The 15,433-nt window shown below is 33.2% G+C and overlaps 1 protein-coding gene and 1 non-coding gene across 2 annotated transcripts; one reads left to right on the forward strand and one right to left on the reverse strand.

The window, feature by feature from the left end:
- Positions 1-3,246: 3,246 nt before the first annotated feature.
- On the reverse strand, positions 3,247-10,539 carry LOC113401500 (lysosome membrane protein 2-like). The gene is made up of 11 exons (XM_026641433.2): positions 10,472-10,539; positions 8,383-8,467; positions 7,580-7,674; positions 6,576-6,739; positions 5,912-6,059; positions 5,399-5,599; positions 5,163-5,287; positions 4,803-5,074; positions 4,602-4,720; positions 3,937-4,062; positions 3,247-3,652 (listed from the first exon to the last, which is right to left on the reverse strand). Exons 2-11 carry the CDS (start codon positions 8,420-8,422, stop codon positions 3,428-3,430), a joined length of 1,515 nt encoding a protein of 504 aa, XP_026497218.2. The 5' UTR covers positions 8,423-8,467; positions 10,472-10,539; the 3' UTR covers positions 3,247-3,427.
- Positions 10,540-12,792: 2,253 nt separating this feature from the next.
- Positions 12,793-12,911, forward strand: LOC113401504 (U5 spliceosomal RNA). The gene has a single exon (XR_003369144.1). It is a non-coding gene; the product is annotated as a U5 spliceosomal RNA (small nuclear RNA).
- Positions 12,912-15,433: the final 2,522 nt, after the last annotated feature.

Here is a 15,433-nt window from a genome sequence, read left to right on the forward strand (position 1 = left end):
ACCGGGCGAATGGCCGCCACGAGTTCCCCACTGGCATCCGGTACTCGTAACCGATCCTCCCACTGATCCATAAGGCGATGTCTTGCCTCTTCCCTCCACTGCTGGACTTCGCGCAGGACGGGTCGGCTCCCGCCTGCTCTTGTAGCCTTGGCCCGCCAGTAGACAATCGAGTTGATCTCGGCTTCGAGGTCCCATGGCGGGCTTCCGGACAGCAAGCCGGCTGCGGTGTATGACACCGTCCGGTACGCCCGAGCCGCCCTGAGCGCCATCGCCCGCTGCGGACGTCGCAGCAAGGCGACGTTGCGAGCGCTCAGAGCGTCCGCCCATATCGGCGCACCGTAAAGTGCCATCGAGCGCACCACGCCGGTGTAGAGCCGTCTGCACGGTGCTTCTGGCCCTCCGACATTGGGCAATATACGCCCCAACGCTCCGGCTGCGGCCACAAAAGTTAAAATCCTAAGCCAACATTACACAAAATCAGTTATTCTTACATTATGTTAAATATATTAATTATTATGATAACGTCACAAGATGAAGAGGATTAGACATGAATGTATGTCGTATATGTCTGAACATTGTAATTTCACATATTGATTTTATAAAAATTGAGTTTCAAATTATATTATAAAATACTTCTCAAATTTCTTCATAAATTTGACGAATAAAATTGTAATACAACAATTATTTGTGAGAAAATTTTTGTTAATTATGTAGACGTTTATTTGTTTTTAATTTACCTTGTGTTTTTGTGCTTGGATAAATAAACGATCTCAATAAAAACTTAGATCCTACCGTTCGATAGTATTTGTGAATAGCATTTTGTGGTGAGTTCTCTAGAAATAATTTCGATTTGGGTATTAACTTCAAAGATTAGATTACACTAATCTGTTTTCGGAGTAAGAAGTTCAAAGGAATAGTAATCAAACACGTCAAATATAGGGATCTAACAGCTTACACGTAAAAGTTACACGAACTTCGTATCTCCGGGCGGTAACTAAGAATAACTAGACCATATATTCAGTAATTTCGGTTTTTATTGGCGTGGCATCGGCTAAAGAAGTAAAATTTGTGTGTAAGAACAAAATAATGTAAGAGGTAATTCAGGAAATTGTAAAGTATAGAATTAGATAAAGTGCGATCAACTTTCCGAATCATTATTTAAAAAATAGATTAAGAGCGTTTACGTTAAAAGAAAAATAACTTTGGGTCCTAGTAGGTATGAGTGTCTCCCAAGGGTCAATACTTGAGCCTTTTCTATTTGTCATATACATACATAAATAGTCAGCTACAGTTTCATAGATCATTCAAAAGAGGTGACCTATACAGTGGTCAAACGAAATTAACTAAAGGATAATTTTTTTTTTTTAACTTAGCGAACCAGAATGTTGAAAATGTAAAAGTTGATGTACTTATCAAAGCTGATGCATGCAATGGAATACACTAAATTTATTGTGTTACCTGTTGATAAAAAATAGCAAACCAATCTATTTATTTAGTTAGCAGTTTATAATGTTCCTTGTTATTTTAATAGTTTATTTTAGTAGTCAGTGTTTCGCTGTCGGATTTTGAAGTAACTAAGTTTTCTTTTAGATCGCAGAACTCAATCACTGTAGAATTATGCTACGGCAGAAGCTTTTTCAGTTACTTATTAATATAATCTGTAATGGCTATATTTAGTTTATTTCGTTGTGTTTTACTTTTTTAATCTATTTTGTTTCTGTGTTTTGCTTTTTTTTTATTTTATTTTTTATTAAACTTTTTTAGTAATATACACGTTACATAAAAAAACACCTGAACAATTCCATTCTATGTATGAATAATTGATTAAAGGCTAAAAACTCTTATGCAACATTTTCATTCATCAGAACACAATGACTTCGGACAATCATATAAACCAAACAAAAGGTAGGTTTCTTTACTTTTAAGAAATGTTTCGAGTCTTATGGTTGTCCCTTTTTATAATGAAATTGTTCGATAGCTATCACGCAAAAGACGAATTGTCTATGTGGAATTTAATGAAAGGTCAGTTCCTCTCAAACAAAAAGAATGAAAAAGTTGACAATATTGAATAGTCTTCTAATATCTAATATTTTTGCAGTTTCCAATGTCACAAATTTATTTCCGCCACAACTATATATGCAGCCTTCGATAGCGGTACCAGCGCTAACGTACTTTGAACCCGTTGCTCACGACCACCCACCAGTAAATATGTTGAAGAAATTGATAAAGACGGACAATAAGAGATGGAGGAATGAATACCAAACTTCTGAAGAATCTTCTTCCAGTGACACATATACCGATACTGATACAGACACAGAGACAGACACAGATACCTCCGATTCCGATTCCGATACGTATTATTAGAAGCTTAGAAATACCACCTGATAATTTTGATTTATATTTTTGATAAATAATAAAAGTAATTTAATGATATATATTTAATGGTTTTATATTTAAAAAAATGTCCTATTTTTAAAATCTATTGTATCATAAACCAAAGTTACACAATATATCAATTTTGATAATAAGTACTAATTATTTTGTCATTGTCAATCACAGGATACAAAGCATCAGATTCAGACGTGCATCAGAATTGATTTTGCATTTCATGTATGCATTTCTTAAGTTAGCGACATTATGAAGCTTATGTTAATAAGTATGTCTATAGTAAAACAAATGTTAAAAGAAATCAGAATGTTACGCGAAACAAATATAATAAAAGGATAATGATAAACGTTCATATTTATGTAAGAATCGCTAGGAACATTACTATCCTTTACAATAGCTATTAACTAACGTTTTTGTATGTACTGCAATTGCTTCACGATAAAATTAGGCATTATTAATTTAAAATCTTATAAAGACAATAGTCTTTATAAGATTTTAAATTAATATGGTTATTTTATTTCACATTATTGAGACTGCTTTACCAAAATAAAAAGCTACACCAAATAAAAATAAAAAACATGGTAAATATCCCGTTTCAAATACTTATAGTAATGTATTGTCTTATCTCATAGTTTGGTTATATGATCGTATTAACACTAATATCACAAAAAAAAATCTCGACAAGAAACAAAAATAAAGCCAGAACATTTTATTGTTATTAAATGTTCTGATACAACTTTGATCATTGACCAAATGAATGTCAAAAGCAGCATATAACATAGAAACATTGAATATTTTATAACAAAACAGCAATACTTGATATAAAAGATATTCTAACAAATTTAACGTCTGGATAATAGAATATTTAAAGTACCAACTGACGGATTGACTGGTGAGCTTGTGTACAAAATCGTCATCGGATACTATATAACCGATCATATACTCGAAAATTACAACTATAATATAATGCCTCCACTCAGAACCACAATAATGTTAGTTAACTAACTTGATGACTATCTCCAGGTGGCTTTTCTTTATCTCAAAATTTGACTTCTCGTGAATCGTGTAGTTTACCATTATGCTTCTCATTATTTTTGTGGTAAGCAGAACAATTCCACTGCAGGTACATCTGACGGAGAGCGTATACCAATATTGTCAAGCCTGTTATAAATAGCAGAACTTCCACGCCATGAATTACGTATGGTAGGAGATAGTTGGACATTTTTATATCGTTCTTGTCTTCTTCTGCTAACTGAGGCTGCACCTGAAACGAATATTTAGGAAAGCTATTTACAATTTCACTAATAATAATGTAACATAACAATCAAATTGAACACTTCTCCATAAATATATAAGATCTATTTATTTCACAATTTTATTGGTAGTTGAATTTACTGTTCTAACATTTTATATAAAAAATGTAAAAAAACTCTCCAAAATGCTTAATTACTGTGTAATACTGTTTTTCTAAATTGAATATATAGAATAATTCTATTTCTTCGATATAATACGAGTAATTTAACTAATATTTATTCAAGAGTATCTTACTATTTTAAAGTAAGCGAGAGGCACGACCATCTCTGAAAATGGACGAACTCGATAGTAGTAGTTGACGTCTTTAACAATTACATTTACTTGTATAGTAAATCTTCCACTAAGAACTGCTCCCACTTTCTGAAAAACAAACAGAAATACATTTTAAGAGATAAAAATAGACACTAAGTAAGATTATAATATAACCTTCAGCTATATCAGTTAGTCACATTGATTCGCTTAAGATGATTTCTTGTTCGATTTTAATTATTATTATGCTCAATTTTACTACAAAAAGATAATAAATAGAGGAAACATTTTTTAAAATTTTCCATTTAACTTTTTGATTAATTAGTCTTATAATAGTAAATTTTCCTACTATGTATTGTCCTAATAATTAGTCAAATCTGTTAATGATCTGTTACTCTATTTTTGCACACCATACCATCGTACCCAGCTCAACCATCTCCCATACCTATCAATACTTGTATGCCGTTCACACCTTCGCATTTTATATCCATACTAAGAGAACATGTTACTATTCGGCATTCATCTTCTTGAAATCAATATAAATTAATAAAAAAGCACAAATATTTTGTAAAGTGTTATATTAACATTAGAAATAATTGAGTTGATTGATTAATTATGACAATCAATAAGACTTAAGGACTTCAACTCACCGGTTCTATTATAAATTCACTTCCATGTTCTTTCTCATCAGGCCGGATGCCCTCAATACGTTCATATACTTTGGGATTTGCATACAAGAAGTGGCCATTAGATAAAGCGATAGTTAGATCTATAAATAAAAACAAATTAGGAAATGTATATAACATCGAAACACCAGAAATTAATACTAATATATTTTTGGAAAATTTTACCATATAGACACGGCGATATATCAGAAATTCCGTCGATGCATTCATTTATTTTTCCACAAAGACATTCCGTACTAGGATCGATAGAATAACTTTTATTACTGATTTGATAGACGAAGGCTTCGGATGTGATCTCCGTGGCCGTAGTGCCGATGTAGTTAAGGTCTAACATCCTGCAGAACGAACTTCGATACAATCTGATCGAGTCGTCGCGGGTCAATCTTGGCGCATATGCGTACCCTTCATACGTATCTACCAACGTGTTGCATCGCGTGCTGAAAATATTTAAATCGTATCAAAATTGTTAGAATTTGGTGCTAATTATTTTAAGAAATTCAAAAAATGTACTAATTATTACTATACCGCTTGCTTGGATTATCGTAGCCCCAGACATTCAAACCAGGACTGCCATTGATTTTCTTCACCTTGAACTTGTCCTGAGGAGCGGTGCTCACCTCCATCGTAGGTACAGATGATTGATCGTACAGCTATAATATATTCTTTTTTATAAGATATTGTGAATTCAGATAAACGAAATGTTATTTTATTATAAGTAAAAGTAAAAATATGTAATATTAAGCAAACAAACGGTATTTTACTCGATCCAAAATGCCCATTTTGCTGAAAGTTATCCAACCCGGCATCAGAGTATTAGATAACGCTATCAAAGGCTCTTCGTAGCCCCACAGGAGGCTGTGGACATTGATGTCTATTATGGGCTTTGATTGCAGGCGGTCCGCTAGCACAGTGAACCCGGTTTTGGTCCAGAATGGGTAAGAACTGAGCATTGATGATACTGCCTGAAATATAAATATAATAATGAAAATTTTTAGACATTTACAAATTGTAAATATTCTAAAAATAAGAGAAATACACACGGATTAAGCTAATAATGTTATAAGCTTTAGTATATTGCGATTTTTTTTTTGGGAAGCGGACTGGTAATTGTGCCACCAGATGGTAACTGGTCACCGTATAAATTAGTACGGTAAGAGATAGTAACCAGATCTAACATCGTCAATGCTGAACGTAATCTTAATCTAAACAATTTGAACGTTAACAGTTCTGCGTATTCATTAAACACTCCAGTTATTGCTTTAGAAGAATCCTACCAACATTGCAGAGTTGGGGACGGTGATATTGACCCGTTCTGGGTCGCCAATGGATTGCTCACGTCGGAACTCTGTTCTGGTATGTGGTATGTACCTCATTACACCAGCTTCTTCGTCGACCTCGAACTTATCATTCTTTTGGTATTCTCTGCAATAAATGCCATTAAATTAAAGCATTAAATGAAGAGACACTAGCAATTTTTTGTGAAATTTGTGGAGAAATTCTGCATGACGTTGTTATAGCATAAATTTGCTACGAATTAGAGGTACCCGTAAAACATAACATTTACGAATTGAATTGTTTCCTTGAATTGTGAAATGCTTTCGTATTTTAATTAACTGTTTAGTTTACTATCTAACTTTTGTCAGAGTAGATCTAAATCTATAAAAACGAATAGGTTTATTTCTCAGCAAAAGTCCGGAGTTGATGTAGAATTACGAGTTAGCGGCGCTATAATCTCGGGGCTAAAAAAATCAGTCTATCTTTGATCATCTTTAAAAATCGAGGACGATGGATCTAAAACTGAAAAAATAACAACTACAGCTACATTTTTTGACACACAAGTACATGTATTATATAATATATCGTTGAAATAGCTTTTAAGATTGCTCTGGCAGTAAAAAATCAGTAAGGAAACCTAATTTTTGATACATTGAAACTCACTGGTAAGTAAAAGGGCCAACTTCCTCTACTCGTAGTTTGTGGTCCTCGCCTGAAAGGAACGCTTCGGCGTTGGTGACGTTAAACACATAAACTTGTAACAGGGTACCCGCATTTTCACGTGTAAAGATTTTATAGAACTTAGATCCCACTGCTATTCTCGTCATCTGAAATAATAAATATTTTAAAATAATAAACGCTAAGTTGTAAAGGCTTGTAAGAGAGTATTAAGATTACTCGGTTGGTTATATATAGTGCCTTACGCAATCTTCTTTTAAACAGACCGTATTGAAATTTTACTTGTTGAGTCGAATGTTTTATGAGTTGTATATTTGGTCTCTTGTCCAGCTTATAAATCGTGAGTTCAAAGGCCGATTCGGTCTTTTTGAAATTTATATACTAAATAGCATTAAAGCGTCAAGCGTAGAAATACGATAAAGTGTTCACGGAAAAAAACTAAGTTCAATGTTCAATTAGTTCAATTAATTTGTCACAGTATTAAATATTATCTGTTATTTAAATAAAAACTGACCTTAAACTTTGCAGTTTTGACCAGTGGCTTTCGAGATATAATATTTAAATACGAGCATAGATATGCGGGGTGCCTCTAAGAGGATAGTGCAGTAAAGACGAATATTATTAAGCAAACAAACGGTATTTTACTCGATCCAAAATGCCCATTTTGCTGAAAGTTATCCAACCCGGCATCAGAGTATTAGATAACGCTATTAAAGGCTCTTCGTAGCCCCACATATATACATTTATATATACATATACATAAATTATATATACATATATTTATACTATGTATAAATATTCATTTCATATTATTGTACATTCCTTACAATCTATACTAATATTGTAAATGTGAAAGCAACTCTGTCTGTTTGTCGCTCTTTCACTACCAATCCAATTAAACGAATTTGACTATTGCTAATTTTTAATTTTAGTATTTATATATTTAAAAAAAGGACGCACGAGGGCGAGACTTTTGGCTTAATACTTACATATATCATCATTCTGTATTGAGGGTCCAATAACACCGATACTGTAGGTAGGACGAGTAATGTGAACCCGACTGCTATCAACGCAAGCGACGTCCCTGAAAACGATAATGTTGTATTTTTTTCTCGTATCTCCCATATACATGAAGCTGACAGAACTTAGGGTCACGGCTTTTGATGAAGTAGCTTGATCGTCAATAGATTGGTCATCACTAAGCATTTTATTCGCACCTCAGTGAACAACCGGACATTTATTTTTTATAAAGAATAGTAGCAATACCCCAAATTAATTAAGGAATTACCAATATTCCTATTAACCCTCCTTTTAAGCTTATCACTCGGGTGGATAGGAATGGGTACGACAATAGCCCAAGGGGTAAGGATTGATCCTGCAACTTTTTACATCGCTAGGTAGCCCGTGAATCATTGCAGTATTGACGCTTAAATATAATAATTGATTATTTCAATGAATTAGTTATTAATTGTCAGTAACGTCATGCAGGTAGACGTAATGGTCAAATGGGCCACTTAATGGTAGGGAGCTACCACGGCCCATACACATAAGTACTGTATGAAATTCTAATCATTCCTCGTATTACCATTGGCCCACCAATCTTGGGATCTAAGATGTCCCTTGTGCCTGTAGTTACACTGGCTCGCTTATCTTTCAAACCGGAACACAACAATACTAAGTATTGCTGTTCGGCGGTAGAATATCTGGATGATAATTATGTGGCAGTGCTTATGCAGAAGGGCACTGAATCCTGCCACCGAATTATCGACCTCATCTCCATCTCATCACTTACTCGTATTCTGGTTTGTGGTTTCATCAGTCTTGCACTTCATTTTTAGTATGTGTGTACTATCATATAACACTATCCGTGAAGATACCTGAAAAGAGTAAATTAAGAATTTAAAAAACATATAAAAATAGTATTTTTAGGAAAGAGATATATTATGTGCAAAGTTAAATGTGTAGTACTTAGATATTATTATTTTTTATTCCCGCAAAAACGCTGTCTGTCCTTTTGGTGACGTCATATTGGTAAAAACTAAAAACTACAGTCGTGTATGTACGACCGGCACTCATTCAACGTTAACAGCTATAAATATTTGGTGTTTTTTGGGAAAATATTGAATTGCATACGCTATCGTAGTGTCTGATAGTTACTAATTAAAAACTATAAATATTAATATTATAAATAATAAATACTAGCATTCAAACTTCAGAAAAATTTGTTTATCAAAGTGCCAGATGATGATCACTGAAAGATTATCATGGTATCTGAAACATCAAATCACCCCCCACCAACCACTACTACCAACTTATTGTGTTTTACTTCCGCTTTATCCGAAAATGTTGATAAACGAATACCTGTTGATGTATACGTAGATTTCAGCAAAGCTTTCGACAAAGTTGACCACTTATTTTTAATACATAAACTATCACAATTTGGTGTTGGTGGAGCGCTTCTCAATTGGTTTAAAGCATATTTGCAGAATAGAACTTTTAAGGTTGTCATCAGTGGTCATTGGTCTGATATCTTTGAAGTGGTGTCAGGCGTTTCACAGGGCTCACATCTCGGACCAATTCTTTTTAACGTATTTATTAATGACATCAGTACATGTTTTCACCACGCAAGCTATTTCTTATTTGCCGATGATCTAAAATTAATGAAGCCTATAATTACAAACGCTGATGTAAATAAATTGCAAGAAGACATTAACAGATTGGAGATTTGGTGTAGCGGTAACAATATGATACTTTTATAATTTTAAGAATATGTATTTAGTGTGTATCTTTTGTTGGAGAATCGAGAATTAAATAAATAAATAAATGATATTGGAATGAGCCATGTTTGGTTGTAAGTCGCAAAACGAGATCCTTATCAACTGAAAGTCGATTATATTTATGTGAGAATTATTGAAATGTTACTAAAACCCCCTTGTTAAAATCTAGTAATACTTTGCTCTTTTATCCTCCTGTATATGTATAAATAAAGTCGATGAAAGTTGATGGATATGTAGCTAGCTGCTTATTTAATGAACTGACAGTTTTTGCCTATATGACGTCACACCATAGCGGCTCATGTTTAAGGTCATTTGATATACAGATTAAAAATTACGACTTTTAATTTTAATATAATAAAACAATAATGTGCTTTTACGATTCAAAATTAGAATACCTATTTAAGTATAGTTCTACAAAAATTTTAATTTATATCAGATTTTATACTTTATTTTTCACTACCGAAAGTACCCCATTGAGAGCGTGGGTCTGATAATAAATACAAAATATCAGTCGTATTTGTAAACAAACTTCTGGCAGAATTATAGACTGCTGCAATAAGAAAAATAATAAAGAACCCTTCGGTTATTGTATAAACTCGATCCTAACACAAGCATTTATAAAATTTTAAAACTTTGCGTTTAAAATATAGTTGTTATCTTTAACAATTAAATCAGTATATCAATGATAAGAACTGATTTTAGAGGAAAATATTTCCTACGAATGTTGTAAGCATCGAGAATATAGATTCTTCTTCTTCTATCTCTGAAAGATTTTTTAAAATAATAGATAACGTAGTTACCAATTGTATAAAATATTGTAATTTTTATATATAAAAATGACTTACCAAATTTTAGTTGTCAAAAAAAATTACACTAGACGGTAACACTGTTTTAAATACACATACATATATTGTCTGAAAATTAAAACCCATAAACGGTAAGAATCAAAAAAATACAACGTACGCTCGCTTGATTCAACTGTTTGAAAATTAAAAATAACTTATTGAAAACAACAAAACGTGCGCTTAAATATTAAACTACAAGTTTATGGAGATATACAGTATAAATATGTTCTTTTAAATTTATATAAACTCATCTCGTTACCCGATACGATCATAAACATATTGCAGGCGCATATCTCGTTCAGGTTTCGACCCTAGTACCTCGGGATCTCCTAAGCTAGCCACTAAAACACGACGCACGCGATCAACGAGACAAAGAATCGTGAACAATACCATTACGATTACTAGCGTATATTTTGATTTGATAATTTTATTAATGGTCCAACTGCGTTATCTTAGACAGTTATAGTAATCCTATCTCAAGTTCACCGGTTAAGGTTACTGACTTCAGATAAAAAACTAGTAAGTATACAATAGAATAAGATTTAGAACAACTATCGAATTAATTTAAACGAATGATATCAAACTGTGATACATTAAAATTGTAGCAACATCTTTAACGTCATTACATTTCGTTACACACACTGAACGCACATAAAAAACGTCAACATCATAAAAAGGAAGTTTTGTAATTTTAACTTTAATCGGGGAAGAGAATCGGTTGTGTTGTGTTGACGGACAGCTAATTCGGACGTTTTTACGGTCTGTATTAATTTATCTATTATTTGATATTAGAGATATTATTTGAGCTTAAAACTGAAAACAAAGGCGAACACCAAAATTGCAGGACTATCTCTATACTAACGAAGTTAAAAAATATTTTCCTTTCCATTTTTCGTGTGTCAGGCTATTTACGGACATCGAGGTTACCTTTCCTACCCAGGCGTATCCTCACAGGTAATTTCAACTACCTGGTCATTCCGATTTGAACTGGAAGGTCAAAGATAATTGTCCGTGGTTGTCTAGTGCGAGTGTTGGTTTCATTTTTCGTTAAAAGTGATACTTTTCAAAAACTACTTATAGGTGAGCCTTCGCCTTGTGGAAAGCAACTACCTCCGCAGATAGAGATACATAGATACAACACCAGATGACTTGCAGCTGCGTTGCTGGCGTTTAAATTGATGCGGATATGGTCCATCTCAGAGACACACGATGCATGAGAAATCAAAAGTCTATTGTACTGTGATTTATCTAAATTATTTGATCGTGTTAACAAATATCATACACGAATCAGATTATATAGACAATGATTGCTCTAATATAATTTAAACATACCATTTTTAGTGTTCTATATATCTAAAGGAAAAAATAACTCTCCTATGATCACTCCGTTGTCCGTCTGTCTGACTGTCCGATAAAATAAGATAGCGTAGAGGTATACGTTGAAATTAATACCAAATACTGAGATTGGCGGTTCCTTAGAGCCGGGAAAATATAAAACTTTTAAATCTACCCAATCAAATGATACGGCCGCTTGTATCTCCTATCACCAAATCAATCGCTCTCGCAAGGTGATCAAAACCTATTTAGTACTTACTTTCTGTTGACCTAAAATCGTGGAACTTGGCAAGGAACAATGACACATGTTCATCACTATTTATTATTCAAGAAAATCGTTGAAATAACTTGGTAAATATTTAAGTATTGTCTGTCGTTGCTGGACCCCGAGCGCGCGAGTCCGACTTACGTACTCGACGTGATCGACTCCCGTGTGACAAGATGTCTAAGTGTGCGTGGTACGACGAATAATAAAGACGGTAAAAAACTACAGATGTCTTATAATGCTTAAGTTTATTTTATTAAAAATAAATCTTTTGATTTCATTTAATTCATTAATAAAAACAAATACAAATAATTCATTTTCATAAAATATTTAATTCTAAATTAAAATTCTCTGACAGGGAATTACTTTACAATAACAAGATTTGGTTTGTCATAATATCAAGAGCTTTTCGCCTTCCGGCAAAGTTTAACAAGAATTTAATTTATGATCAGCATAAGTTTAATTTTTTTTTAATTTGCGTATTCATTCTATATCAAGGCCGTATGGGCGTATGGAATCAGACTTCTATAAACTCGCTTATAATAAACGATAGATAACTAGTGTCGCCCGCGGCGTCGCTCGCGTTTTAGAGGATGGTTGTGATGTATTTATTGTGATTGTGATTTAAGCTTGCTTCATGCCAAATTTCATCAAATTCGGTTCAGTGACTTAGCCACGAAAGCGTATTTAACATGCAGAGGTACTTTTGCATTTATAATAATAGTATAGATAATCTCATATTCAAATAGTTTTCCTTTTTCAATACTAACATCGAAATCTTATTTATTTATTTCTAACCTTCATTGCAGGTATAGATACATGTGTATATGTATAAGATCGCAGATATAATTATTAACGTGTTTAAGAGATTAATTAAATAATACGTCACTAGATGGCGTTGTTCCGTAATGTCGAGTTTCTACATCGCGATGGCTCGATTTTCGCGCATTGAATGACCTCCCCACAGTTCGAAGCTAATGTTACTCTGGTTTCCCTTCAAAACGTATAAATCTTTCGCCTTTTACTAAAGATTTCCGTGGAGGGGAACACTCAAATGAGTCTAAACATATTTTTGAAGCCTTGCGCAATAGTGCAAGGTTAAAAAGACAAGTACATTGGCGTTGAAGAACTATCAAAAGCTTGACGAGCGTAGTTGACCTCAAAGATTATTCAGAATTGTGGATATCGAGAGCGCTCCGTGTGCAATACTTATAGTAGAAATACTTTATATAGATAGTATTGCTCTCTGTAAGCAATACTATTGGTAGCAGCAATACTATTGGTACTATCGATAGTTTTGGACTATCGATAGTATTGACACGTGACAATACTATTGATAGAGTATCGAATCTATCGCTAACACCTTAAGTCTATCGATAGTGGACTATCGATATGTAACGCCAAAGTAAATAAGTAATATAAGATTCTCGTTATAAAATGTCTCAACGCTCAATAAAACTGATTTGAAATTATGAATAATCAATGAAAGATTTTTGGAAATCGGCTTGGGTTAAAGCATTATGTGTAGTGTGACTTGTGCCTTTAAAATATTAAATATGGTACTCAGAAGGGTAGATTTTAAGATACGAGAAAGTAGGGATTCAAAAATTAACTGCGACCTTAAATAAAACACATCAACTAAGATCACATTATCGATCACTAGTAAGTTTACGAGGATACGAGTATGGACACGAAACTTTGTTATAATATTATGTTATTTTGTAATTAATTGCCAGATGAGCGAATGAACCGATTGAAGGTTAGTGGTCACGCAAAAACTACTGATGATATTATAATTCTTTCGAATGGTTTTAGTCCGGATATAGTCTCTATGTATAAGTTGCATATTTTGAAGGTGTATGTATATATTACGACGACTGTTTAGGTGCTATAACAGATGGGATAATAAAATGTATGGATGATTAGTAGTTCTCCAAAATATTTAAATTCTAAAAGTCAGCGGCAGTTCTATCTTTCCTTTACAGAAAACTCATAATTCATATTTTCATGTATCAATAAATATTTAAATACGACAACAATAACTAAAGCTATACTACTCCACAGCGGCGGTCTTACCCATTGCGAGGCTCCGGGCGGTAGTCTTGCGAGGCCCCCCGTCCTCGGTGAAAAGTATGTATGTGATTCGAAAGTAGGTCTGATGATTGGTTTAGGTATTTGTTATGTTTGACGAGTGATGGTAAAGTTATACAAATAAATAAAATTTGTGTAATTTTAAAATATTTTACATCGAAATAATTATAAATCTGTAATTAAAGCATGGGCCGAGAACTATGCGATTAAAAAACCGATCTTCAAGTGTTTCGAGGCGCGATATATTATGTTCTGAACAAATTAATTATTTAACTATCTTTATTTTAATTTACTGTTATTTTATAGCCTTAATAAATAATTAGGGATCAAAAACAAAAGTTTTAAATAAAAAATCTATTTCAATTTTGCTTGGATTTTTGCGCGAGGCCCCGGGCGATTGCCCCGTTCGCCACCCCCTGAGGCCGCCGCTGCTACTCTATCGAGGTAAATATAATTGATCAACGATCAATCATTTGGTTTAGATATAGAAATAATAATAGCAAAAGTATTTCTATATCATTAAGTGATAGTGCCTTTATTTTTCATAAGGCACTCACTTATTTACACTTTAAAGTATGGATCCTTATTTGGTAAAGTAAGACCAAGTTCGATCCATTTAATAAACGATATTCAAGTAATTTCATATAATTTTATAAAGTTTTTAATTACAAAAAGAAATAAAATATAAATTAAAATTCATGCATATTATTTCGTTTATTTAAAAAAAATTACCATGATACATATATATATATTATATACTGCCACGATCCTCTAAATTTTCATTATAAAAATAACATACAATGTATTTTTTAATGAAAATGGTATTTTATATACAAGTGACGAAGCGATACATAAAAACGTACATAAATTGAAAAAGTATTGCACAACTATTAAATGCGTTTCTCTTTATTTCCAACTGCGGCTTCCACTTTTAATGCTTAAGAAATATAATGCAAAAAAGGGAATATACGATACAATACAATAATACTCATCCTATCGACCATGACATACGTGAGCAAGTTTATCTTTTATTTCTTTAATATAGAAGACATTTATAATAAAACATATGTTAAACTATTAAGTTTAGTTATATATTAATATTGTTACAGAACGTTAAAAACATATGGATCCTATCTATGTTCTTAGCTGAAATACTAAAACAAGTCAACCTACAATATGCACTGTCAATATTTGGGCCATCAATATTTCCAATACCGTATTACATAGTACCAGCTCCGATGCCAATGTTGGTGCCAGCTCCAACAAAAGTAACATCAACCACACCCCGAAGTCCGCCTTGCCCGCCTTGTGTGTGTTTGCCGTCATGTACTCCAGCATTTTTTTCATACTGCTCTCTATGCCATCAGAAATGCAGATGTAAAAGTGCAAAAGATACACCCGATCCTATTCCCAGTGATTCAAATTTTGTTTATGCGATGCCAGTACCGATGCCTCCGATTATAGGTTCACCGCCAGTCGCTATTTTGATACCAGATCAGGACTCGTCTGAATCCACATTAGAATACACGG

This window comes from Vanessa tameamea, chromosome 12, assembly GCF_037043105.1.
Source record: "Vanessa tameamea isolate UH-Manoa-2023 chromosome 12, ilVanTame1 primary haplotype, whole genome shotgun sequence".
NCBI lineage: Eukaryota > Metazoa > Arthropoda > Insecta > Lepidoptera > Nymphalidae > Vanessa > Vanessa tameamea.